General features: G+C 37.3%; 1 protein-coding gene across 4 annotated transcripts in view; it reads right to left on the minus strand.

Moving 5' to 3' along the window:
- Positions 1-25,367, minus strand: part of VTI1A (vesicle transport through interaction with t-SNAREs 1A) — a 353,610-nt gene that overhangs the window by 141,379 nt on the left and 186,864 nt on the right. For all 4 annotated transcript variants that reach the window (XM_032793542.2, XM_032793541.2, XM_032793544.2 and 1 more), the window contains one exon: positions 1,391-1,461. In XM_032793542.2, the coding sequence (XP_032649433.1) occupies positions 1,391-1,461 (71 nt within the window). The remainder of the gene's footprint in view (positions 1-1,390; positions 1,462-25,367) is intronic.

Raw genomic sequence — 25,367 nt, forward strand, 5'->3', positions numbered from 1 at the left:
GTTAACTTTTTCTGTGAAATTGGGAAGGATGATCTTGTGGTTAAGGTTTGACAGACTTCCTGTGTGATCTTTGGCAAAATGGGTATAACAGTACTTCCTTTTGGAAGGTGCTTTGAGATGAGAAAATGAAAATCTAGACAAGTGTACGAGTTTTTAAAAATTGATTATTTTAAATAATAGGAGAAAGAAGGGAGAAGGAAATAAATGAGGTGTTAGGACTGACGGAGTTGAGTGGTATGGTGGGAATTAGAAAATCTTGTCTATTTTATAGATAATTTTGTATTAATCCCTAAAACCCACTATTCTTCAGAACCCTGCCCACTCTTGGTAAATTAAATGACTCTTGGTTTCTACCATTTCCTTGGCAGTCTAGTAAATCTCTTTGTGTGATATTCTTCCTGATATGCAACCTACATCTGTAATTTCTTAGATCATTTCAAATATTTTTAGTTATGCTCCATATCAATCTTAAATTAATGCACCCCTTGCCATCTATGGAGTTTACATTTTTCAGACAGAGGGAAACTAGTATAATACCTTCAATGTCTAGCCAAACTATATACCTCTATCCATACATCTAACTCATTTAAAATTACTGTAAGTAAATTCAACCAATTAGTCAATATTTTCTCAATAATGAGGGGCTAAGAACTGAATGCAATATTCCAGTCCAGCTCAGTCATATCTGAGTCCTATAGAAAAAGTCTATTATCTCCTTACTCTGTAACATGATGCCTCTGCATGTGTAGTGCAAAGGTATTGCCCACTGAGGGACAATGGCCTCCATCTTTGTTTTATTAACAATTTAGAAAATGGGATACATAGAGATGTGAGCTAAGATCACAACCTTCAAGTGGACCTCATGCCACAGACATATGCTGTCATTTGGATCTAATGGAGACCTGAAAACAGTAACTAAGAGGTATATAATGGATGGAGTACTAGGAATTTGAGGTCTTCCATTTCTGACAACAGGTCTTTCGATGGCTTATGACTGGAGGCTCACCAGTCAGCTTCCTAGGAAAATTTCATTCCTTCTTGACCTTGCTACAGGCGGGAACAGGAAGAAACTGAAAAAAAATTGGGCTTGAAAAAATTCCAAGACACACATTTATCAGGTCTGATTGCGGGATTGGGGCCAATTTCTTCCTTGCAAATGAAGACCCATAGACTTCAATGGGACTACTTGTACTAATCAGAGTTTGCAGGATGAGCCCATATTGGACTTTTACTTTTTAATAAGTAGTGATGGGTTGTGATTACATATCGTGATATAACAGTTGACTTATTTAAGGATTTAATCAATGTACTGGATTATTTCTGCTTGCACAGTGAACTTGCCCAGAGCACACAAAACCCTACACCAACAATTCTTTATCGTCAAACTTACCCTTTCCCGAGAACGCTGGATCTTCTCTCTGTCTTGGCTCAGGTTTTCCAACATTTCTTGTCCAATCTGCTCTGCATTAAAAAAATCAAAATGTAAATCATGAAAAATACAGCTTTTCTCTGTAAGCCCCAACATGTCAAGTTAAATTCTAATAAATATATTTAAAGAAAAACAGCACTGTAATATATGAGAGAGCCTAATCACTCCACCTAAATGGAAAGAAGAAATAACTAACAAGCTTTAAATGTCTCAAACAGCATACATATGAAGAGGTAACAATCAAACCAGAAGCTGTCACCTTGACGGTCTAATGAGATAGTTTAGGCTACAGGGATTCATGTTCACCTTTGGTCTACACAACAATGTCAAGAAGAATTTCATACTTGCTCTGAAGGGTGGGAATTCATACTTCTCACATGTTCTTAACTTTTGTCTCTCCCCCTCTTTTTCCTTGCTGGGAAATATCAGGAAGTTTTTACTAAGAGATATCAGCACAGTTATGGAGCTACTGAAGGCCTCTCCCCTAACTCCACTTGCTACTAAAATGAAATTGTTATTTTAGTGTTAACCCTGCCTGCTCTCCCCAACACAACGGGCGTTTTGCTTTGCTCCACTGATGGCACATCAGGATGAGTCTTGCATTTCTGGCAGGCTTGGAGATGTGTTCTGTTGGGTCTCAGTATTTCTGATAATCACATTAATCAATCGGTAGGCATCATCTCTTGTTTATACTTTGGCTGGTTGCTTCCATAGCCCATACTGCATTAAATAATTGCAAAATTATAGGGAAAATTCAAGCTTCAAGACATAACACAAAAGCTGTGAACAAGGCCAGGATTTTCCTTTTAAAATAACTTTAATCTCATGTTAACCTGAAATAGCTATTACAGATATGCACATATAAGAAAATAATGCCTAGTATGTAGAAGATATTTCCATCTTCAGAGCGCTATACAAACATTAATTAATCCTCACTACATCCCTCTGAGGGAATAAATTAAGTTATATGATCCCCATTTTACAGAAGGGGAAATGGATACAATTTGCCTCAGGCCACATAGCAAGTCTGACACAAACATTCGTTTCTGACTTCCAGTTCTATGCACATTCCTTTAGGCTGCTCAGCCTAGCTGTGCCAAAAAGAGAGTAATCAAATCAAGTATATTCTATATTTCTCTAAATATCAAAACCACACGTTGCTATTGCTGTATTACTGAATTGTGAATAAGCAAGATCTTGACATTTGATTCTTACAATTGTAGAAAGAGACTGAGTCAGAAAAAAAATCAGTAATATATCAACATAGCAATACTTACAATTTTAAATGGGGACATTTTCAGGACATGATTCAACTTTAAGCTGCCTTAAACTTTTTTTCAAATATGAGGCAAAGAAACCCTGGACATCTGCTCCCACATCCCCAATAACAATTTCAGTGCACAGTGATATACATTCTGTCAGCTAAAGACCAAAAATATTCATTACAGTTTATTTTGCTGGATCTGTTGCCAAGTACAGTACAAGTAAGATAAATATTTCCTCAGATATCTGATCACAAATTGACATCCCCATTATGCTATCTTGTCCCTGCTGGCTTGCAGCTCTTTACTTTTAGCTGTATATACAATGCCTCCCAAAGGTGAAATGTGATAAGATATGTGGTTACTGAGTTAAAAAGCTGTAAGGTGGAGTACAGCTATACAGATGGTAGAGTAGGAAAAGCGACTCAAGGCTCATCAGCACGTATGTCCCATAACCCACTGGATGAAACTGTAATGTGCTTATTATCAATCGCTATTAAAGCATTTAAAGTATTGGACTACATGAAAGGATACATATATTCACTGTATTCTTTAAGAAAAATATCTGTTATTTAAAAAGTAGAGTAAAACAATCAGCCAAATTCGAGCGAACTAGTGTCAGCTGGAAATATTTATTATTCAAAATTTGGTGTGTGTGTCTGTGTGTGTGTGTGTGTGTATAAAAAGAAGAGTCAGGAGTAGATTTTCTTTCAAAGGAAGAAATAAAAAGCACATTTGCTAAAATGGTCTGGTATTTCACAAACAAGACTCAAAAATATCTTTGTAGGATGCAGCTATATATTTTTATATGCCAACTTTAAGAAAGTTACTGTATTTTTTCAAATCTTTTTTTCCTATCAATGGTATGTTCACATTTTTAGCTTTTTATAAGACATGATAACAGCATCAACTGTAACTGAGAGTAATCCACCATTACTTTGACAAATAGTGTATTTTTCTCTCATTGCTGATGACTGAAGACATCAATAAATAAGGAAGGAGAGCATGTCAGCCAGAATATCACAAAATGAATTGTTGATATAATACTGAGGGATTAAACCTGCAGCCATGAAGTTCAAACTGGCACAGAGGTCCGAGAACTGAGAGAGCTGCATTTCCTTTCGAACAACCTCTACAGATTCATAACTGGATGGATCATCAATTTTACAGGAATGATTTTACTCTACATGCACTGCATTTGACGATCTTTGGCCCTTTTTGGGCAAAAACAACAGTGTAAGTTGAAAGACTAGACCTAACGGAGGTGACACTAGAATTCTGGCTACCAGTTTGAGCATCATAAATTGAACCCTTGATTTAAGCGTCCTACTGTACAGCTCTTCCACTCCCAGAACTTTCACCAAAATCAGTGAGTCTTTTGCAGATGGAAGGTCAGCTGAGTCAAATCAATAAGGTTTAAAAAATAAATAAATGTAGAGAAATGCACACAGGTAAATGATATAAGGTACTTTTTCACTTTTCTCCAAGATTGCAGGATTTCCATGAGCAGGGCAGCAGCAGAGTTAAGCTCTTAAATATAACAATTTACTACTTTGATATCATTGCTGTGTGTTTGCTATCAGATGACATTATATTCCTCAAGTATCAGAGGTGTAGCCATGTTAGTCTGGATCTGTAAAAGCAACAAAGAGTCCTGTGGCACCTTATAGACTAACAGACGTACTGGAGCATGAGCTTTCGTGGGTGAATACTCACTTTGTCGGATGTATTCACTCATGAAAGCTCATGCTCCAGTACGTCTGTTAGTCTATAAGGTGCCACAGGACTCTTTGCTGCTATTATAGTCCTCACGTCCCTGATGTTTTCCTGCCAGTTCAAACCTTCACCAATCTTAAAATGTAAATGTAAGCATTTAATCCAGGATTGCATCTTAGATTTTTCAGACTCCTTATCTTATTGAATCAGTTACTGAGCTACTACAATTACACACAGTGGCCAGTTTTAAAAAGTATGTTGTAGTTCACACGCAGGCATTTAGGACCAAGACTAGAACCTCAGAGATGTCAGATATTGTAAATGTGCTGTATTCATAGAGCCTTATGTCAAGACTGTAAGCTCTTCTGATCTTAAACTATTTTTGGTGGGGGAAGGGGTGTGCATGTCCGTGCCTGGGTAGTGCCAGGATGCAATCAGTAGACGTGACACAAATAAATCAGAATGATGTTAAAATTAACCTAGGCCAAGTGAGATTCTGAAAGTGACCTAAAATTATGTTCTAAAAATTACAGCTAACACATCCTGAAGCAAAGGCGTAAAACACATTCATACCGCTGTAATTTATGTACTAATTGACACAAGGCAAGAACAGTCAATACACACATCACAACATAGCTTAAGAATGAGATAATGAACAATAATAATAAAATACAATCCCGCACAAAGACAAAAGTCATCACTGAACATCAGACTTAAAAGGACAACAAGTATCAGGCTTCTCAGGCCACACATGTATTTTGCCTTGAGCTGTTAAAATCAGGTGGGAGAAATCAACTACTTCCTCAATGAGCAATTTGTCAGTACCACTATTTTCTGTTTGGCCTTCTCAAATGATGTTTAGTTCTATATGGGCAGGCTGTGCAAGCAAAAAGATGATAATATCACTTCCCAGAGTTTTGCACATGATCAGATGCATAAATAAAGATGCTTTGATATGATATGGTTGAAGTTGCAAAGTGAATAGTCATGTTCATGGCAGCCCCATTCAAACATAGGGGTGGGAAGCAGTTACCAAATAGAGAAAGGAAAAAATCAGCAGGAAAAGTATTTATACCTTACAAGAGTCTAACAAGATATTGAGAGAATGGACAGCAAAAAAATAAAAATGAAAAAAACCTACACAGTTATTTGAAAACATCCCTTTAACAGTGAATCTACATCATAGGTTTAGTAGTTGTTTTTTCTGTTGGAGTCTATTATTTTCTTTTTCATGCATAAAGAAAAACCAAGAATCCTTCCAGGGAATTTATAAAATGCATATTTATCTATCCAACAGACTGGAAAGGCTCATTCACAGCTATACTGGTCTCTTGGGTAAATACATTAGTCATTCTTTAAAAATGTGTATTATTGACTTGAGTGATTAGAGAGGCTCTTTCAAAATCAGTCTAGCCTGTAAGGTAAATAAATGCTTAAGTGGTTTGAAACCAAAGAAAACAAGCATGCAAAAATTGTGTGATGTGCTTGATGCACGATATTACATCAGCATTAAAAAGAACAAAACAAGCTGGATAGGACATCAATTATTGCAGTTTTGTGTGTGTATGTGTGAGCATGTGTAAGAGAGAGATGTGCATACATATGACTATTACGTATTTTTCCAGGATGCAATTTATATACAAATAAAAGCTCAGATAACCTCTTAAATTAGCTATTTCCAACCTTACTAAAATGGAGATTTATAATATAAGACAATGTATGTCTTACACAGTATTTTTCATATCAAAACTTCACCCCTTTGTGTGGTATATTCCTGAACTTATCAGTAAAATGCACCACAGGTCTTGATGGGGTAAGAAAGAGTTGATGATAGGCATGATCAAATTATGGGGAGAATGCTAGGTGGCTTGTTCAATACAACTTCACATTTGTGTTCTACATACAATATGCAGACTTACTAGACATACAAACAGAGGTGAGAGAGAGTGACAGACTGACTGACCAAAGAGTGTGAAGTAAAGATAATGTTAGAGAATTAAAAAGGCTGTTCAGATGTCAGGGCAGATAGGTAGAAAAGCTGCCACCTATGGTGGAGAGGAAGAGATGGTGGGGTCAGAAAGTCTAAGGCCCCACTTCAGGAAAGCACCTAAGCACATACTTAAGTGGCCTTCTTAAATACAGATGATTTCTGGAGTCAGGACTTAAAAGAAGCATGCATCAAATCTATGAAAGATCCTGAAACAGGGATATATTTGTAGCAGGGTACTGAAATGGACAGAAACACAGTTAAGATCTTTGAGTCTGGGGGCATTTTCTTTTAAGGTCTGTATAGTGGCACAATGGGGTATACTGGCCCTTTAAGAGCAGAGGGTCCAGAAGAATCTGTTGCAGGGGGTTGCAATCAAAGGCTCAGGAAATGGCTCTGTAGAAGAAAATAGGACAAAATGCAGTGAATTAGGAGCTGGATGGAGGCAAAACCCCATGAACCGTTCCGTTAAGGGCATGGGATCAGAGCTCCCTTCTTCTTTCAGCCAATCAGGACAGTTTTCTATGGCGCCGGGCAGTATATAAAATGCATTCTCCTTCAGAGCAGGAGAGACACTGATAAGAGAAGGAAGCCAGAGAGTTAAATTCTAGGGGACACAGCTATGAGAAGTGACCCTGGATAGAGCAGCAAAGAACTCTATTTGGATGCCAGAAAAGCCAGAGATAAACTGAACCTTCAAATTGCAGTAATGGAGTATTTGGAACTGTTTTGGACATTAAAACAGCCCCCAATGGAGGGTGGTCGCATTAATAAGAAAGGCTGCGGGGGACCTGAAAGGGGCCCTGAAGAGGTAGAACAGAGGGAGGTTGCTGCAAAGGGAGTTCTTGCTGTGAGGGACTGCTCAAGTGGTAGCAGCCCTGTTATGGTATAGTTGTCACATTTTGGTCAGGCTAAAATTTGGAGAGTTTGGATTCTGGGAGTATTAAAGGGAGGGAATTACAGGAGGCAAAAAAATCAATAAGAATTTCTGCAAAAAGTCATGCTATAAAATATTGTATGTGAACAGTGTTTCAGAGGTGACAGCAAGCAATTTTACAGACTTGGAAAATATACTGTAAGAGACAAAAGAGTTCAGGGTTGAGTGAAAAGGTACCTGACAGCAGAAAGTTAATAAAAAAAAAGTGCTGACATCTTTAAGTATGGTTACATAAGTTAACGTCCTTATAAATGTACAAGTTTGCAGTTTATTTATAAATATAAATATATATATTTCATTAGAAGAACTAACATAATTAGAGACAGAGTCATTTTGATCTTTAGGTTATTAGATGACAAACAGGTTATTATTGATAAATCGAGGATTACAGGTAATGGTTATAAGTCAGTAGAGAGAATATTTGTAAAACATTAAAAGAATGCAGCTTTGTGAAATGAAGAAGTTATGCTATTCAAATGACTAAGTATCTGCAGTAAATGGGATGCTGATGGGTACATACAGGAAAAAACAGAAGTCCAATTGTTATTATATACAACAGGGCACTTTAAATATCCTTTCTATGATATAATCTAATATCAGCTTTGATAAGGACAACCACAATGTTTTGTGCTTTCATGATTTCATTTACAGACAGGGTAAAAGAAGCTGTCTGGCTGATCCCACTGTGAAAGCAAATCAAAAATTAAAAAAAGTTCCAACCCAATTCCCAACCCACCTTAAAAATGCAAACCTCTTTAAAAAAAAAAATTACCATGAATTAAGATGAAAGTTCATAAAATTCACTTTATTGGTCAACAGCAAAAAACATGGTATTTTGCTCTAGAGATCAGGGAAACCAAAAATTCAGACTCACTGTTTTCTACAAAGGATAACAAATATGGAAGAAAAGATATATGCAAAAGAGGCCAGACAACATCAATACCTTTAGGAGCCAACTGTAGCAGTTTAAAACCAACACTTCCTCTCCCTCCCCTCACCCTTTCAGGAGTGGGGAATCATCTGAATGAGAAGTAATAGGAAATGGCAGGGGAGAAGGGAGGAGGAAGAGAGATGACATGAGACAGGCCCAGGAATTTACCACTGGTAGCCTTTTCTTTTTCTAGGACTTCTTACCTTTTCTAAAATTCTAACATATATCAATCTACTGGCATAAAAAGTACCCATTCCTCACTAACCGATAATTTTTTCTGTCTACTTCCACCACACATCTGTCTTAGCTCACTTGCTAACAGCCTCACGGCATCATTCACAGGAGGTGGCAGGCTTTGATTCGACTGAGGGCTTACCTATACTGAAGTCCAGCCGTTGTTCTAGCTATACGCTAGTTCTGATGATCTGCTCCAAAATCCTCCCTTCAGATTTTCTCCTCCCCTCTCGGACCAACTGTTCAGAAAAGTACCTTGCTCAGTGCAATAAGATAGATAAATATCCTGCTACCTCATTTACAATCTCTAATTTAAGTGAAGTCGGAATCAAGCCACAATATTTTTTGGTTCACTTATTTTTCCTTTCTATTATTCTTAGTGCAAGGGACTGACCTGACCATGTTAGAAACTCTATAGTCCTCTATTTATCCAGACAACTGGGACAGTTCAGGCAGTGCATGCTGCTTTATTAAGGCACCTTCCAGACTGCACTATCTCTTGGGCTGAAAGAGCAGTTCACTCATTTCTTGACATCTCTACTGAGACTGCCTCAAAGGTGGCAAAATAGTCACAATCCTGCGAGGACTCCTATCCTCTAGGAACCGGACCAAGACTATCTCCTAACTTCACCCAGATCCCCAAGCAGCCATGAGAGAACAATGGCTACCATCTAACCTGGGTTGAATTCAAACTGGTAAATAAAGGCAAAAGGCTCCACATTCCTTTATTCAACAACTTCATATGAAGTAACAGGCAATACAAGCAATTATTTTGGACCCTGAGTATTGCTGCCTGCAAAGACTTAAAACAGGTGTGACTGGAGGGCAAGCAACTTGTATTCCAGTTCAGGGCCATCCAGAGGATTCAGGGGGCCTGGGGTCTTCAGCAGTGGGGGGCCCCTGCTTGGGCGGTAATTTGGAGGCGGGGGGTCTTTCTGCTCCGGGACCCGCTGCCAAAGTGCTCCGAAGACTCGTGGCGGGGTCCCCCCACTGCCAAATTGCCGCCAAAGACCTGGCACTTCAGCGGCAATTCGGCAGCGGGGGTCCTTCAGCCCCAGAGCGGAAGGACCCCCTGTCATCAAGCATAATTCCTAATTCTGAACCTTAGAGTCCAAAATGTGGGTGCCTGCATGAAACCTCCAAACTTAATTACCAGCTTGGATCTGATAGCGCTGCCACCAGCCAAAAATTCCAGTGTTTGGCTCACTCTGGTCTCCCCAAAACCTTCCCTGGGGGACCCCAAGACTCAGATGCCCTGAGTCTACAACAAAGGGAAATAACCCCCTCCCCTTGTCTCCTCTTTATTTTCTCCCCGGCTTCCCCTCCCTGGCTGGCCCTAGGAGATACCGTTTCAAGTCCTTGAAATGCAAACACAGAGAGATCAAGTGTCTCTCCCCCTCACCCAGAGGCTATGCAGATTCAAACCTAGTCAATCTAACACAAAGAGATTTCCCCCTCCCTTCGTTCCTTAGCCTTAACCAGAGAAAAACTCAAACAGGTTTTAAAAAGAAAGCTTTATATAAAAAAGAAAAAAAAAGACATAAAAATGTTCTCTGTATCAAGGTTGACAATATACAGGGTCAATTTCTTAAAAGAAAAATGAATAAACAGCCTTATTCAAAAAGATATCCAATTTAAAACATTCCAGCAAACTACACACATGTAAAAAAAAAAAAAACAATAGAAGCTTACTGTCTTTCTACCTTTGTACTTACAACTTGGAAACAGAAGATTACAGAAGCTTGAAGAGAGAAAGTTCACTCTCAGAGCCGAGAGCAACAGAACAGGGAGTCAGACAAAAGACACACACCCAAACATTCCCTCCCTGAGCTTTGAAAAATCCGGTTTCCTGATTGGTCCTCTAGTCAGGTGTGTGGGTCCCTTTGTTAACCCTTTACAGGTAAAAGAAACATTAACCCTTAGCTATCTGTCTATGACACCCCCGCCGCCGAATTGCCGCCGAAGATCCAGAGCAGAAGTAGTTCCGGGAGCTCGGGCCCCGTGACAGTTTTCCAAGGCCACCGAAGCAAGTGAAGGACCCTGCTCCAGGGGCCTCGAAAAACTCTCATGGGGGCCCCTGCGGGGCCTAAAGCAAATTGCCCCACTTGCCCCTGTCGCCCCCGGGCAGTCTTGTTTCAGTTCCTGCATCTGGCAGCTTGAGGCTCTGAAAATCATAAGGCTGGCTCAACTTCTGAAGCTCATTTATCTTCAATGCAATAAACACAACTCAAGGCACAAAAAATTTAATGCAAAATAGGTTAGGCCCAGTAGGCCAACCAGCAAGCAGAAATCAAAATCAGTTTCCCTATTAAAAGGGCAGAAGCATCTTCGAAAGACAAGACACAATTTAAAATTAAGGAGTGGGAGAGAGAGAGAGATTTTTAATGCATACCCAAATACATAAAGCCACTAGTACCAGTTCTAAGTGAAAACAACACAGCTCACAAGTATTGAGTTTCAGGTACTCTGTCTGCAATGATAGTCATCATGTGCTTTATTATTATTAAAGGAACCATTTATGAGGCTCAAATAACAAGAACTGGTCTTCTCTTAGTGTTTCACTTTCTGGACAGAGGAAAAGTGAAGAGAAGACTATGTTTTACATTATTTCAGGCCCATAAATGGCTCCTTGAAGCAAAAAAAAGCTCATAAAAAACAAATCAAATATCAAGATATTTAGGTTTATTCAGATTTACCCTCATACTGTTATATTAAAAGACTCATACTGATATATTAAAGATTTATCCTGCGTAAACTTATTAGAAAGTCAGAAATGTTGGGAACACAAGCAAGCATTCTCTGCTTGTTTGATCTTTACTACTTCCATAGGTAAAGAGAGCTTTTTAACTGGACTTACATTCCTCAGCAATACATATTGAATGTGAAAGGAGAATATATTTCTTGCTGCACCCACAATCATATTTGAATGAAAAAATAAGATGCTGGACTTTAGAAAAAACAAAACAAAAGGATTAATTATATTATATTATAAATTATTATAGTAAATTATGTTTCAAACTACTGACCAAAAACTGTGGATATTTATTCTGTGCAAAAATAAAGCCATGCTAAAAACTACATGCAATAAAAAAGAAAATTTAACAAAAACTTTTCTTATACATTGGAGAGACCACAAGGCTAGTGAACAGCTCAGCAATCTAGGAACTAGCTTCAGTGAACTCGTTCTTTGAATACGAATTAGCAGCGCGTAATCGCAGCATATTTATGAGGCCTTTTGCCTGGTCCTTTTCTCCTGTGAATGCTCTATTATTCATTGCATGTGCCCTGACCCCCGTGCGCTCCTGTTCTGACAAATCATACTTGATTAAGACAAATCTTTATTAGTTAGCTAGTCAACTTCCCCATTTATCATTTGCAAATCTCATTCTCCTTTCTGGGTACAGTAGAAGTGACTGAGATCATTTCCCCCCATATAAAAATGAAATGCTTGTTACTGACAATAAGTGCAAACAAAAGCCCAGGAGTCGGTAATAGACAAAACAAAGCTTTAATAGGTATAAATTACCAATATGGTCAAACGCTAACATAACAGCATATGTTAACAGGGCTGAGGAAATGTTTATTAGCTAATCCTTTCAATAGACTCCCTACTTCCCCTGACCCACTAAACTCTTTCTTGAAAACAAAATGTCATATATATAAACTGCATTGCAAAGTTGGAGTCTCAAAGTTCTGAGGTGTTTTTTTTTTTTTTTTTTTTTAAGACTGCTGAGTAAAGGAGATATTTACTAAAAAGAAAAATCATTTAAGAGTGGCTATATGAAAGGAGGCAAAATGAATTCAAAATTATTCATGAACCTTCAACTCCATATGAAAATGTAAGAGGCAATTTTTTAAAACTTCAAGGTGGCAATTTTTTAAAACTTGAACATAATGTTAGTGTATTCAGGATGTATTTTACAACTGGAAAAAATCTGTGATGTCTGATGCATGCCATTTTACTCATGAGAGTGGCTTTTGCTCAGAAATCAGAAGGATGTCCCTTCCATCCATCAGCACTCTGCGTTTGGAAATGTGATGCCTCCATTTGCAAACAGAAGGATGAAGATTACAGATGATAGATGGTTCAGGAATTAGGCTGCTACAACAGGACTGTGGAGATGTGGGTTCAATTCTCTGCTCTTCCATAGCTTTCCAGTGTGACCTTGAGTCACTAAACCTCTCTTTCCTCAGTTTCCCATCTGTGAAATGGAAATAAAAATACTGCCCTAGCTCACAGGGGTGTTGTGAGGATAAATACATTAAAAAATTGGGAGGCGCTCAGATACTATGGTAATAGGGGCCAAAGGTATCTAAGATAAATAGAAATGTATAATTAAATCAGTGATGTAATACAACTAGTTGACAAATAATTAGTCTGTAAATAAGCAAATACAACTAGTGACTTCAATAGGAGTAACATATCTGTGGATGGCAGGCACAATTGCTCTTCTATACATATTTACATTCTTCTGTTTGGAGAAGTGGGACTTTTTCAAAGTTTATTTATTCTGCCAATAGCTAAGAATCTCTTGTTTTCATGGCATCTCCCTACTTTTCTATAAAATTATATTTAAAACACTAATTAGAGTCTGCAATTGATTAGTATTATAAAATCATCAACAAACGTCAAAACTGACCCAGCAAATGAATCTGTGAGCACTTACATAGTACAGTTCTAATGACACCTTCTCAGTAACATTATGTTTTCTATCAGCACTCAGAATCAACTCTGCTCGCTGTAATGACAGAAGTAAATTTCATTGTTTAGTCCTGCAAAGTCAACACTGCTATGGGAGAGGGAGTTGAATTCTGTCCCTTGTTACATATCTGCAGAATTGTTAAATTTCAGTTGCAGGGGCGTATTCTGTCCTCAGTTACACTCACACAAACGCACTGGAGACAACTAGTTCCTTCAGTGCATCCTAGACAAAATGGGATTACAGAGGTATAACTGAGAGTGGACTTTGGCCTGCTAAATTTTAATTAGTGGGGATGATATTAGAAAGAAAAAACTCAGCTTGAACTAAAGATCCAGTTTGAGTTTGTAGATCTGGACATGGTGGGGGTAGGGTGGGAAATCTCCTTTTACTGTTCACATTTGTTCTGGAAAACTGAGATTATACTCTGTATAAATATCTCCTGTCTGTGTGTTCCATTCTGTGCATCTGAAGAAGTGAGCTGTAGCTCATGAAAGCTCATGCTGAAATAAATTTGTTAGTCTCTAAGGTGCCACAAGTACTCATATTTTCAATATAAATTCTATTTTGGAATATGTTTTCAGTTGAAAAATGGTAAGATTTTAAAACATAAAAGTAGCATGTTCTCATCAACTACAGCACATTACACTTCATCTTAGAAAAAACTACCAAAATATAATTATGCAATTATCATTAAATTGGTAAATCATTGCAGCCTGACATTTTAATATAAACACCCAGTTTACAAACACAACTTTGCTGCAAATTTTCAAAATGTGTTAAACTGATGTCAGTGTCTCAGTTATTTCACAGTTTAAAAACAGTTAGAAATATAATGACTACACTACACTTGATTAAAGCATTTACAGCTCTAATCAAAAACTGACAGCAAGATCAAAGATGTTAACTTAAATCTCTCTTCTAATTATGTTTAAAATGCCACACCTCAGGCCTGTCTCTCCTCTTCTTTTTCAAACCAAATTCTGCTTAAGAAAGATCTAACACTTCTTAACAGTTCATTATCCAATAAAACTACTCAAAGCTTAAAAGCAATCTACACAATTAGTCAGGACCTCAGGGAGTCCACTGGTAGTCTTTATTACAGGGCTTCATATTAAAACACCTTAATTATATTTGTCAAATGGATTTCATTAAAACCCATCGTCACTTTAATTTTCATATTTTGACAGTGCTGGCATAGGCATTATTACCACCTACCAAGCTAGGAACCACAGCAAAATTATCAAATTCCTTCAAATACTAAGCAGTTTCTTTTTGTACCTGAATGATGATTTCCCCCAATTTGGTGAATGCACCACAATTAATAGGAATAATTAAAACTGCACAAGACACACAAACTACATGTACACAATATGTGTTGGAGGTGTGCAAATAGGAACCTGTATGAATACTTGGTTGCCAGCAGCACTTTATACAAAGATAAGACATATACACGGATGTGCCTGTGAATAATAAAGACAAGACATCAAACAGAATGCACTATTATTTAATCAAATGACAACCATCACGACTTGAAAGCAGAGGCCATTTTAAGTACTTTTTGTTATAGTCATATTCAACACAACTGATATAGGTTTGTGGTCATCTATTGTAACCTCACTTTTACTTTAGAGATGATTCATTTACAGTACCAGCTGTCTAAACATTAAATAATAATAAAAAAGACGTTTTATCCTATCTACATACCGATGAATAGCAGAGCACAATTGTGTCTCATATTTATGCTACTTTTCTAATTCAGTTTTTATATATCTATCTTTAGTTTTGTCTATAGCACTCATCACTGCAGAAACTAAGCAATTAGTAATACTTAATTACTTGCAGTACAAAAACTTGGCACTGGTGTTTATATAACTATACAACTTGGGCTATTCTCATATGTGATGCATAAGAAAGTTCCCTTTTTGTTTTGTTTTCTAAAGGATTGCACTGGCAGTTGTAGACAAAACAGCAATTATTAGTGTTTTACTTAAATACACGGAGTGAAATTCATTCCTGATGTAATTCCTTTGGCTTCAATAGATATACATACGTTAGGGACCATTTTGGCCCACAATAGATAATAATAGGATGCAGATTGCAAGTCGAGAAAAAAACAGAATAATTTTCTTTCTTCATATAATTATAGTAGGAAATAAGAAATAAGAGGTTTTTGCCATATTTGTAACATACTTCGCTACTTTGTACAAAGGTCTCAAGAGTAACAATCTCCTGGTGTTATGAATATTTTAAGACTTATTAAATGTTCTTGGATTACTGTGTGTAAAATGATGGGATTTTAAAGAACCAGTTTAAAATGACAATTAGATCTCTCCCCCTCACTTAAGAAAAAAAATACTTAGTTTTTTTTTTGTTTGTTTTTTTTTAATATAATACAATGGAAGAGAAAACCTCAGCATCCTTCATAGGGGACAGTAATGTTACAAGTGCTAACATAAAAATTGCTGATGGCACTTTGGATTGCACAAAAATAAACAGCATAGCGAGAAAAACCCATAGAGCTAGATCGGTTTCCATCTCTGCCACAGACTTCCTCAAGCATGTCACTTAGCCCTTTTCTACCTCAATTACCCATCGTAAAATGGGAAGAATAAGTCTCTTATTCCACAGGGTTGTTGAAAAGTTAAGCTAATGTTTCTAAAGTGCACTAGGAGGCTCGATTAGAAGGCATTATGTGCGTGTAAAGTATATTATATTTAGTTACAGGGTTGAGCTTGTATATTTTAGTGGAAAAAGCTAAATTGAATGACTTGCTGCAGCTCCAAAACCCTCCCGCCCCCAATAATAATCAAAGTCTGAAGATCTGTAAACCAATGAGATGTGGAAATCAACCACAATGCCGAAACCATAACCATATGGAAACAAATATAACCTATTTGCTAGAGAGAGGTCTTGATAGCTATAAAGCTTTCCTTTCACAGTATCCCTGATCCAGCCCTCTGAGCACCCTCTGTCTTCTAGCTTTTGCCCAGTATTAGGGAAAATAAACTATCTTACTTCCAGGGATTCTCATCTAGGAAGTCACGGCATTAATAACTGTGGCCATGGGCTTTGTAGCCTGAATGGGCCAAGAAATGAAATGTCTGCTGAAACAGGCAAGTACCCATATACAATACTAATGCTGTTATTGGGACATTTCTATGTGAAGTACCCTATACTTCTTGGACATGTACCCTTCAACCCAAATCTTCTGTTCAACTAGAATATGTGATGAAAAATGTATTCCCAACCCCAATATTCAAACCAGAATCAATATAAGCACTGAGCAATGTTCTGAAACCAACCGTCCATAAAACCAGAGTACCACCTCCTTTCTGCTGACAGTGAAAGGTGAGCAGGGAGGTTCTTTATATTGTGGGTGAGGGTACAGTAAGGGCCCTTGTTCTTCCTAAGAAGATGGTTTTAATCCCTACCAGAGAGAGAGAGAGAGAGAGAGAGAGAGAGAATGAGAAAGTGTTTGTGTGTGTGTGAGAGAGAGAGAGAGAGAGGGAGGGAGGGGGGTTAGTGAGTGCTGCTGGTTAACATGAGACCACATGCTCCTTAGATATTGTTCACCACACTCTCTTTATTGCAATCTTGTCCTCCTTGGCTTCCATGACTGTATCCTTCCTAGTCTCCTCCAATCTCTCTAGTCATTCTTCAGTATATCATTCGGAGGATCTTCCTTCTAATCCATCCTCCCACTTTCTGTGGGAGTTCCATGAGTTCTGACCTTGGTCCCCTTCTCTTCTCCCTCTACACCTTATCTCCAGGTAACCTCATCCACAAACAAAATTCAACTGCTGTGTTTATCTGACAATTTGTAGATCAACCACTCTACTCCACACCTGTTTCCTTCTGTTAAAACTAAAATCTTGGTCTCTCTTTCTGGCATTAGAAGATGTCTAGTCATCAACTCAAGCTCAATGTGGCTGAAACGGATGTGTTTATCTTGTCCCCTCCTCCCTCCACCACATCCTCCTCTCTACCTCCTTTCTCAATCACTCTGAACAATATCATCATCCTGCCTGTCACTTAAGCTCAGAACCCAGGCATCATCTTCCATTCTGACCTCTCTCTAGATCCTCACATCCAGGGCTGTGTTAAAACTTGCAGACTCCTTCTGCATAATCTGTCTAAAATACAGCCTTTTCTATCCACCCACACAGCTAAAACTCTCATCCAGGCTCCCCTCTCACATCTTGGTTACTGCAACCTCCTTCTCTCTGGCTTTGAAAAATGCAGTCTTATCATGTTCAAATCCACTCAGGATGCCGGTGCAAAAATTATTTTCCTAGCCTGTTGCATTGCCCTGTCATCCCTCTCTTTTTCTCTTTCCACTGACTCCCTCTTCTCTACTGGATCAAACATAAGCTACTTATCTTCACTTACAAGACCCTTCGTGGTCTACCCCTAACCTCTCGTTCACTGTTGAGATATCAATGCTTGTCTCTGATCTGCAATGACACAAGCCACCAGTGTCCACTTGTTACATTTTCAGACAAGCACCTTCATGCTTCACTTTCACCAGACAGGCTCTTATGCTGTCCCATCATGTTGGGAGAAGCTCCTTGTAAACACCCATAAAGCTAATTCATGTGCCTCCTTCAAATCCTTCCTCCAAACTCTCCTCTGCCACGATAACGACAAAAAACTTTACAATAGCTAGACCACTGGTGTGCCAAGATCATTATTGATCATGCTGACCAGTACCCATCTCATCGTTTCCTTGTCTTCCCCCATCTGTTTATCTGTAGGCATTTGTTGTCTCTTGTCTTACACTTGGATTGGAAGCTCTTTGAGGCAAGGACTGTCTTTTTGTTCTGTGCTTGTACAGTAGCTAGCACAATGGGGTACTAGGTACTAAAACAACACAGACAAATAAATAATGTGACTGAAGAAGGGGACATAGCGTCTTCTACTTTCTGGAAATCACTGGTTTTAGCTCACCACGCAAGTCTCACTGACAATATTGTCAGCTTTGTTTTGTTTTACTTTTCTTTGTCCCCATGTACAATTAACAACCCAAATTCCACCTGAAGTAAATGGGAATCTTGGCTACACCCCGGTACCTGAAGATTACAGTGCTTGGTATTTAGAAATGCATGGAATGAAATAAATGATCAGCAGAGAATCCAGCTGCATTTCTTTCATAAGAAACAGGAATTACCAGCGCTTGACTTAATATAATGCAGGTGCAGAATAGAGATTTATGTGTGGACTGTATTCCTGACACATTTTACCTTCTTAAAACAAATGCTATCATCTAGAAGGCTATCAGTAAATCCTGTTGTCACAAATGAATAATTTACTAAATCAACATTACTACTAATAATTATGGAAAATATCAATGTTTTCCATTCTTGAAAAACAGGGAGCCAGCCATGTTTCCCATTTCTGCTGTTATGCACATGGAGAAATTCAAAATGGGATCTCTCCCTTGCTGGCACATATTTTCTATCATTTTAAGTTTATCTATTACAAATGAAGGTCTACAGAACCGCTAATGACACAGGTCACCTAGAGCATATATGCTTACGAATACTGCATATACTGCACTTCATAGCCATGTTTGTGTGGTGCTGAAATACTAGTTTTGATTCTGTCATTAAAATCCTTAAGGATGTGTTTTGCGTTTAAAAAAAAATAGTATTGTTCAAGTTTTAATTATCATCACATTGTTCATTGTATTTATTTTAAATCCCATCCTGGACATTTTTGACATATTTCTAATGTACAGTACTGATGTATGAAGATTATTTGGGAGAAAAGGAGTCAAAGTACATACATAACAAACAACTGGAATAGGTAGTGATGTGACCTATTGCTTAACTGTGAAGTGTGAAAGTCAGCATCCAAAGGCAACATTTGACAAAAGAATGGGAGACTGCTGTGATATAATATTCAACTCGTAAATGGCACTTGATAGGCCTGATTCACCTCATTAGTATCAATTTTATACCAGTGTAACTCCATGTACTTCTCTACAGTTACCACTGGTTTTCACTGTACTCACTTCTGTAGTAGGAAAGAATAGTTCCCTCCATCCCAGGAATCACTGGGTACATTTTTATGGCCTGAGTTATAAGACTAAATGATTATTGTGGTTCTTCTTCACCTTAAACATTATGAAAATGCTGCACAGATATTAACAAGTGAATCTTCACAGTATCCTGGGGAGGTAGATAAGTAGACTTACTCCCATTTTACAGTGGAGACACTGAAGCAGGGCCTGGATTAGAATTGAAGACTTCCTGACTTCTAATGCCATTTTCATTCTACTAGATGGTAACAACAGTACTTATACACCAGCTTTTTCACTGGAACCCTTCACAAACATTCATTAAGCATCTGAAAATCTCTGTAACAAGTATTATTAAACCTAAAGAATGACCAGAGAACATGCTGAGGCCAGATTTTGTGCTATGAAAAAAAGATGGAAGCAAAGGTTAGAGAATAATCAAGAAGTGATTGGGCTATACCATGAAGAGAGAAACAAAGCAGGAAGAGTGAACCTGGGTGTGCTGTGCAAGAATGTGATAGGCTTAGAGCAACACTAATTTGTTGGAAGTATGGCAGGATGATATTTAACCAATATGTATATCTCTATACATTAAAAGAGAAATCAACTAAGCACAATCTGTGAGTCTAACAGGTCCACACACCTGGGAGGTTTAAAAATCATACTTTGAATGGTTCATCTTCACAATTTGGTATTTGAAAAGCCAATATATTTTTAAGATCTACATTTATAGAACTCTGGCTGTTCCCAACCCTCTCCACAGACTGCAGTCAACAACATACATCCCACCCCACACAAATGCATAAATAATACTGTACCCTTTCTCATTTAAAAACTCTTCTCTTCATTAAAATATAGTATGTTGATTTAGTCTGAAGTTCCATCTAATATATACTGTAATGATTTAATAGGGCCAATTAGACCTATGGTGTTCCTAAAAATAGAGGAGCTCCAGCTGGAGCTCTGTAGACCACTCATCAATCAATTTCCACAGGGTATTCAGAGAGGGTGCCTCATTCTTTTCTGGATAGAAGACTAAATCATGCAGGAGAGGATGGGCAGGATTTCAAACCAAGCACAGTACTCCATGACACAATAAATGGCCCTTTCTGGCTTTCTTTTGCAGAAACGAGTTAGAGTTTATACTCTTTGGTTCTGGAGGCAGCTGGAACAAAGTATTTTAATGGCACCAAATACTTAGCTAATTCAAGATGCTTTATCTGTGTGTCTCTAATGAGAGACCATGCGCAAGCCCTTAAAGCAATCTGCAATACAGTGTATGTTCCTTGAAAACGTCATTAAGCCATTTTGACATGTAGCAAGCAATTCCTGGCAAAGGCCAATAACTTGATCCATTTGAACAACTTACATTTGTTAAGTATCAGAGGAGTAGCCATGTTTGCTGCTTTTACAGAACCAGTCTAAGAGTCCTGTGACACCTTATAGACTAACCGACGTTTTGGAGCATGGGCTTTTGTAGGTATTCACCCACGAAAGCTCATGCTCCAAAACATCTGTTAGTCTATAAGGTGTCACAGGACTCTTTACTGCTTTTACATTTGTTAAAACTGTGTTTAAAAACAACTGAGTGACTGAAGGCTATAACATCTATGTTGGTAATGATGCACAGTATGCTGTATAAAGCATCATGCACTTATCTAATGCCATGGAAAAAACAAACATCACTATTTTCTTCCATTAAAAACAAACCAGTCATGAAAGAATGAGACTCACATACATCACATTCACAATTAACAACCATGATATAAAACCTACACAGATTTGCCATTAAATATGGGATAAGGAACGTTATCAAAAATGGGTTCATCAAGACCAAATAATTTACCAGAATTCAGGGAGAAGTGCCAAAGACTCCATGAAGTCTACTATGGACTTTTCTATTGCTACTGGCTTTACGTTGAAGTCACAGTCTTTGTTCAATCCTGAGCTGATGGTGTCAAATTTGCAGATGAACTGAAGCTCAGGATTGAACAAAGACTGTGAATGGCTTGCCAGCTACAGAACCAATTTCTCCTCTCTTAGTTTTCACACCTCAGCTGCTAGAACAGGGCCTCATCCTCCCTGATTGAACTAACCTTGTTATCTCTAGCTTGCTTGCTAGCATATATATACCTGCCCCTGGATATTTCCACTACATGCATCTGACGAAGTGGGTATTCACCCACGAAAGCTCATGCTCCAAAACGTCTGTTAGTCTATGAGGTGCCACAGGATTCTCTGCTGCTTTTACAGATCCAGACTAACATGGCTACCCCTCTGATACTTGATTATGCAAGTTCCTCTTCTCATACTATGGGCATGTCTACACATACAGCGGTGCTGCTGAAGCGCCTAGTGAAAAGGCTGCCTACGCCATCAGAAGAGCTTTTTCTGTCGACATAAATACTCCACCACCCTGGGAGAAGCCCTCCCATTGACATAGCACTGTCTACACCAGGAGTTAGATCCGTATAACTACGTCACTCAGAAGTGTGGATTTTCCACACTGCTGAGCAACGTAGTTATAACAACATATGTTTGCAGTGTTGACTAGGGTGTAGTTTGATCTGCTGTGTGGCTTAGTGTGGTTTAGGAGATTAAGAACTGGTATGGGAACCAGAAACTAGAGGTATTCAACAATTTTTTTCAATGAGTAATATTTTTCTTCAAACATTGAAATTTCGATGAAAAAATTTTCCATAGAAAATGTTGTCATCGAAATTCCAGTGTTTGAGGAAAAATTAAAAAAGGAACAAATTTTTACAAAAAATTCAACTTTTTTTATTTTTGTTTTGTTTTGAAATGGGGTGGGGAAATGTCACAATCTCACTTTTTTTTTTCCTTAAAAAAAATTCCACTACAAAAAATGAAAAAAGAAAATGCCTTTTGGGCTCATTTGTTCTCTACACAAAGGGAGGGAAGAAATTAAAAGAGTGGGAAACAAGAATTCAAAAGTTTTTATAATGAGTTTTTTCAAAAAATATAATTTAAAAATTGTGAAAAATATCAGGGAAGTTCAACTTTTATTTTTCTACCCAGAATTTTGAATCCTATCCCAGCAACTGACTTGTACTGTCTTTACAAGTTACTTAACTTCCCGGCCTCACTTCCTCAGCTATAAATTAGGACCATCATTTATTTACTTAACTCAAGGGAAGTTGTAAAGATTTACTAATTTTGTAATGCATTTTCAAAACTAAAGCAGTATAAAAGTGCTATTATTATTATTATTACTGGAAACATTATGATATGGATAGCGGAAAGATTAATTTTGCAAAATATTGTCAAATTTTGGGGGGAAATCCCATGCAAATATGGAAGAGTGATCCAACTGATGTTTGGAGACTAATTTGTCATCTTTGGATAATAATAAATGCTGACATGGGGGGGTCTGAGCAGACATACGTTTGAAAATCAGGTCCCCGGTGTAAAACCAACATTGCAGCTTACAAGTGTACTACCATCCACATATTTCTTCACCACAGCCTATGACAGAACAGTAGGATATTCATAAAACACACACTTAAGTTCAATAGATATTACTCTCATTGAATGGGAAGGAGCACTCCCTTTTCACCTTTAGTTAAAATTATTTTTATTTTGTTAAATTGTAGTTTCATTTGATACACAAATTGACTATAACAATCTGAGAAGTCTCCAGTTAAATTCAACTGCTTGTTTATAACCACCCTTTTGCAACACTTCTTTGGAATATATAACTTCTTATAGGCATTTCCAAAATATTTTGGTTGGGGTTTTTAATCTCCCATATCAGTTGTTCAATCAGTAGATTTTTAATACAGAGTAATTAGACTAACAACCTCTTGCAAATTTGTCTCATCTGAAATGCAGGCGGGTGGATGTGTCTCACAGCATTTTTTTTTTTGGAAACTACTACCACTATTTTGAACAGGCCAGATGATAATTATCTCACCCTATAGTGACCACAGTGTGAATCTTAGAAAAGAAGGTGGACTGAAAGTCATGATGATAATGTTTGATACATCCAAAATATTCAATAATTTATGACTTTCATCGAGAAAAACATACTGCGCCTTAATTCAATTGCTGAAAATCAAATAGTGCACTGTTCTGGACAAGGTTATTGTAAATACAATAGATATTTATACATTTATAGCATTTTTTACTCAAGGATTTCAAAGGACATGCCCACAGGTGGGCCATTATTATCCCTATTTTACAGAGAGAACCTGAGGCATAATGAGGTTACTTATTATTATGCTCCAAGTCACACAGAGAATCAGTGGTAGTGTTTGAATGGTTCCTAGCTCTTCTGACTCCTAGCTCTCTGCTCTAAAACAGCATATTCTACACAATTTTCCTAAATTTTTAGTGGGCAAGAAAAAAACCCAAAAAATAAACAAGCAAAACCAAACCTTCTTGAGTGTCATTGCATTTCTTTTCTCCATTCCTCACACTTTCAAAAAACAAAGAAGAAACAAATACTGTTTTTCAAATGGAGGAATCTCCACGCTAGTAGCACATGCAATCATCGCACCTGAAAATGTCATTATTCATTTGAATGTTGGCAAAATTCTAGGAATAAGAGTCCCATCTTGGAAATATCTGTCATTTAATAATTAAACCTTGAGGAGAGAAATAAATCATAATTTTCGGGGGCTAAGAGAGAATCACAGCAATATCACTAAGTCACGTTACTATATTCCCTTAAACATGCCAAAGGATGTCAAATTTCAGTTTCTGGTACTAAAGAAAATCAGTACCTCTGCAATTTGGGAGTAAGAGTGAGTCAGTTTGAGGCTCAAAGCAATTCAGAAAGCAGGAAGTAAAATTTCAATACAGAACCGTATACCAAGAGTCTCAAAGGGAGTGTTATGGTGAGAGTACACTTTTCAAGGTAGGATGATGTATGTATAGCTATACTTAGCTTCCCTCTACATTCCTCCCACCCCCTGGACATATACACCTTCACTTTAGTAATATTAAATTCAAATGGTTTTTGTGTTGCAATTTAATTTTCTTTGCACGGATCGAAGACATTCTTCTCGTCTTTTGAACCCTTCAGCATATTTGTTCTGAATTATTTTTTTCATTCCCTGTTATCTTGGAGGCTCTCAATATTTAAATAGCTCCCTCCTATGTAAAGCTTTGCACTAATATTGATCAGCTTAGGCTTGGAGTTACTATAAGGCATTTTTCAATAATCAGCCCAGCTGGTCAGAGAGCATCTTGAATATAACCCTTAGGTAACCAGCATAATATACAAGGAACTTTCCCTCAGCAAGCACATCTCTGCAATCTCAAGGATGGCTGCTAATGCTTCACCAAACAAAGAACATAATTTTTATTTTAACTGTGAAGGTCAGAGGGTAATTCAAACCAACCAGACATCTCTATTCTTGTATGCAGAATTTAAGTTTGCTTCTTAAGACATTTGTATTTGATTATTTTATTAAGTAAAGTGTCCTTCAGCTGAAGGCTCAGTCTTAGTACATTGGTTCTGGGTTAGCAAATGCCAATTTATTGTTTACATTTAAAAAAAATATTTAAATATATAAACAAGACTTAGATTTTCAAAAAAAATATATAGGGAGTTATAATTGTACAAAATTATATGAAGCATTAGCTTCAAAATACCTTTGTCACAACAGTGAATTACAGGTATTACTAAATGACTAGGGGAGAAAAAAGAGAAACAAATTAAAAATAATTAATATATGAACACAATGTCAACTACTAAAGTAATATGATGCACACAGTCATGTGCTTAATAATATCCAAATCAAGAAAAAGTTATTTGAAGTGTTCAGACTTTTAATTTATTCAAGACTGAGCTAACATGCCAGTTTTATTTTATTTTTTACATTGTCTCACTAATTAAATATGGAAGAGAAAAGTGATAGGCAACAAAATATCTGAAACTATTCATACTTTCCTTCTTAAACAGTTAAGTTTACTATTAATCTTGAATAATTTTAATTCAACAATAAAATTAAAAAAGTTGTTTTTTTTTAATTTGTGATTTTGAAACATCAAATTATGCTACATTGTTTTTATAGCTCTTAGGGATCCTTGAAGGAAAACTTTGTATAAACTAAAATGGAAAAATAAATCAATGTAAAAATAGCTTTAGGTAGCTGCTCGGCACACTGTAAAAACCAATGATG

The sequence above is a fragment of the Chelonoidis abingdonii genome, chromosome 15, assembly GCF_003597395.2.
Source record: "Chelonoidis abingdonii isolate Lonesome George chromosome 15, CheloAbing_2.0, whole genome shotgun sequence".
Taxonomy (NCBI): Eukaryota; Metazoa; Chordata; order Testudines; family Testudinidae; genus Chelonoidis; species Chelonoidis abingdonii.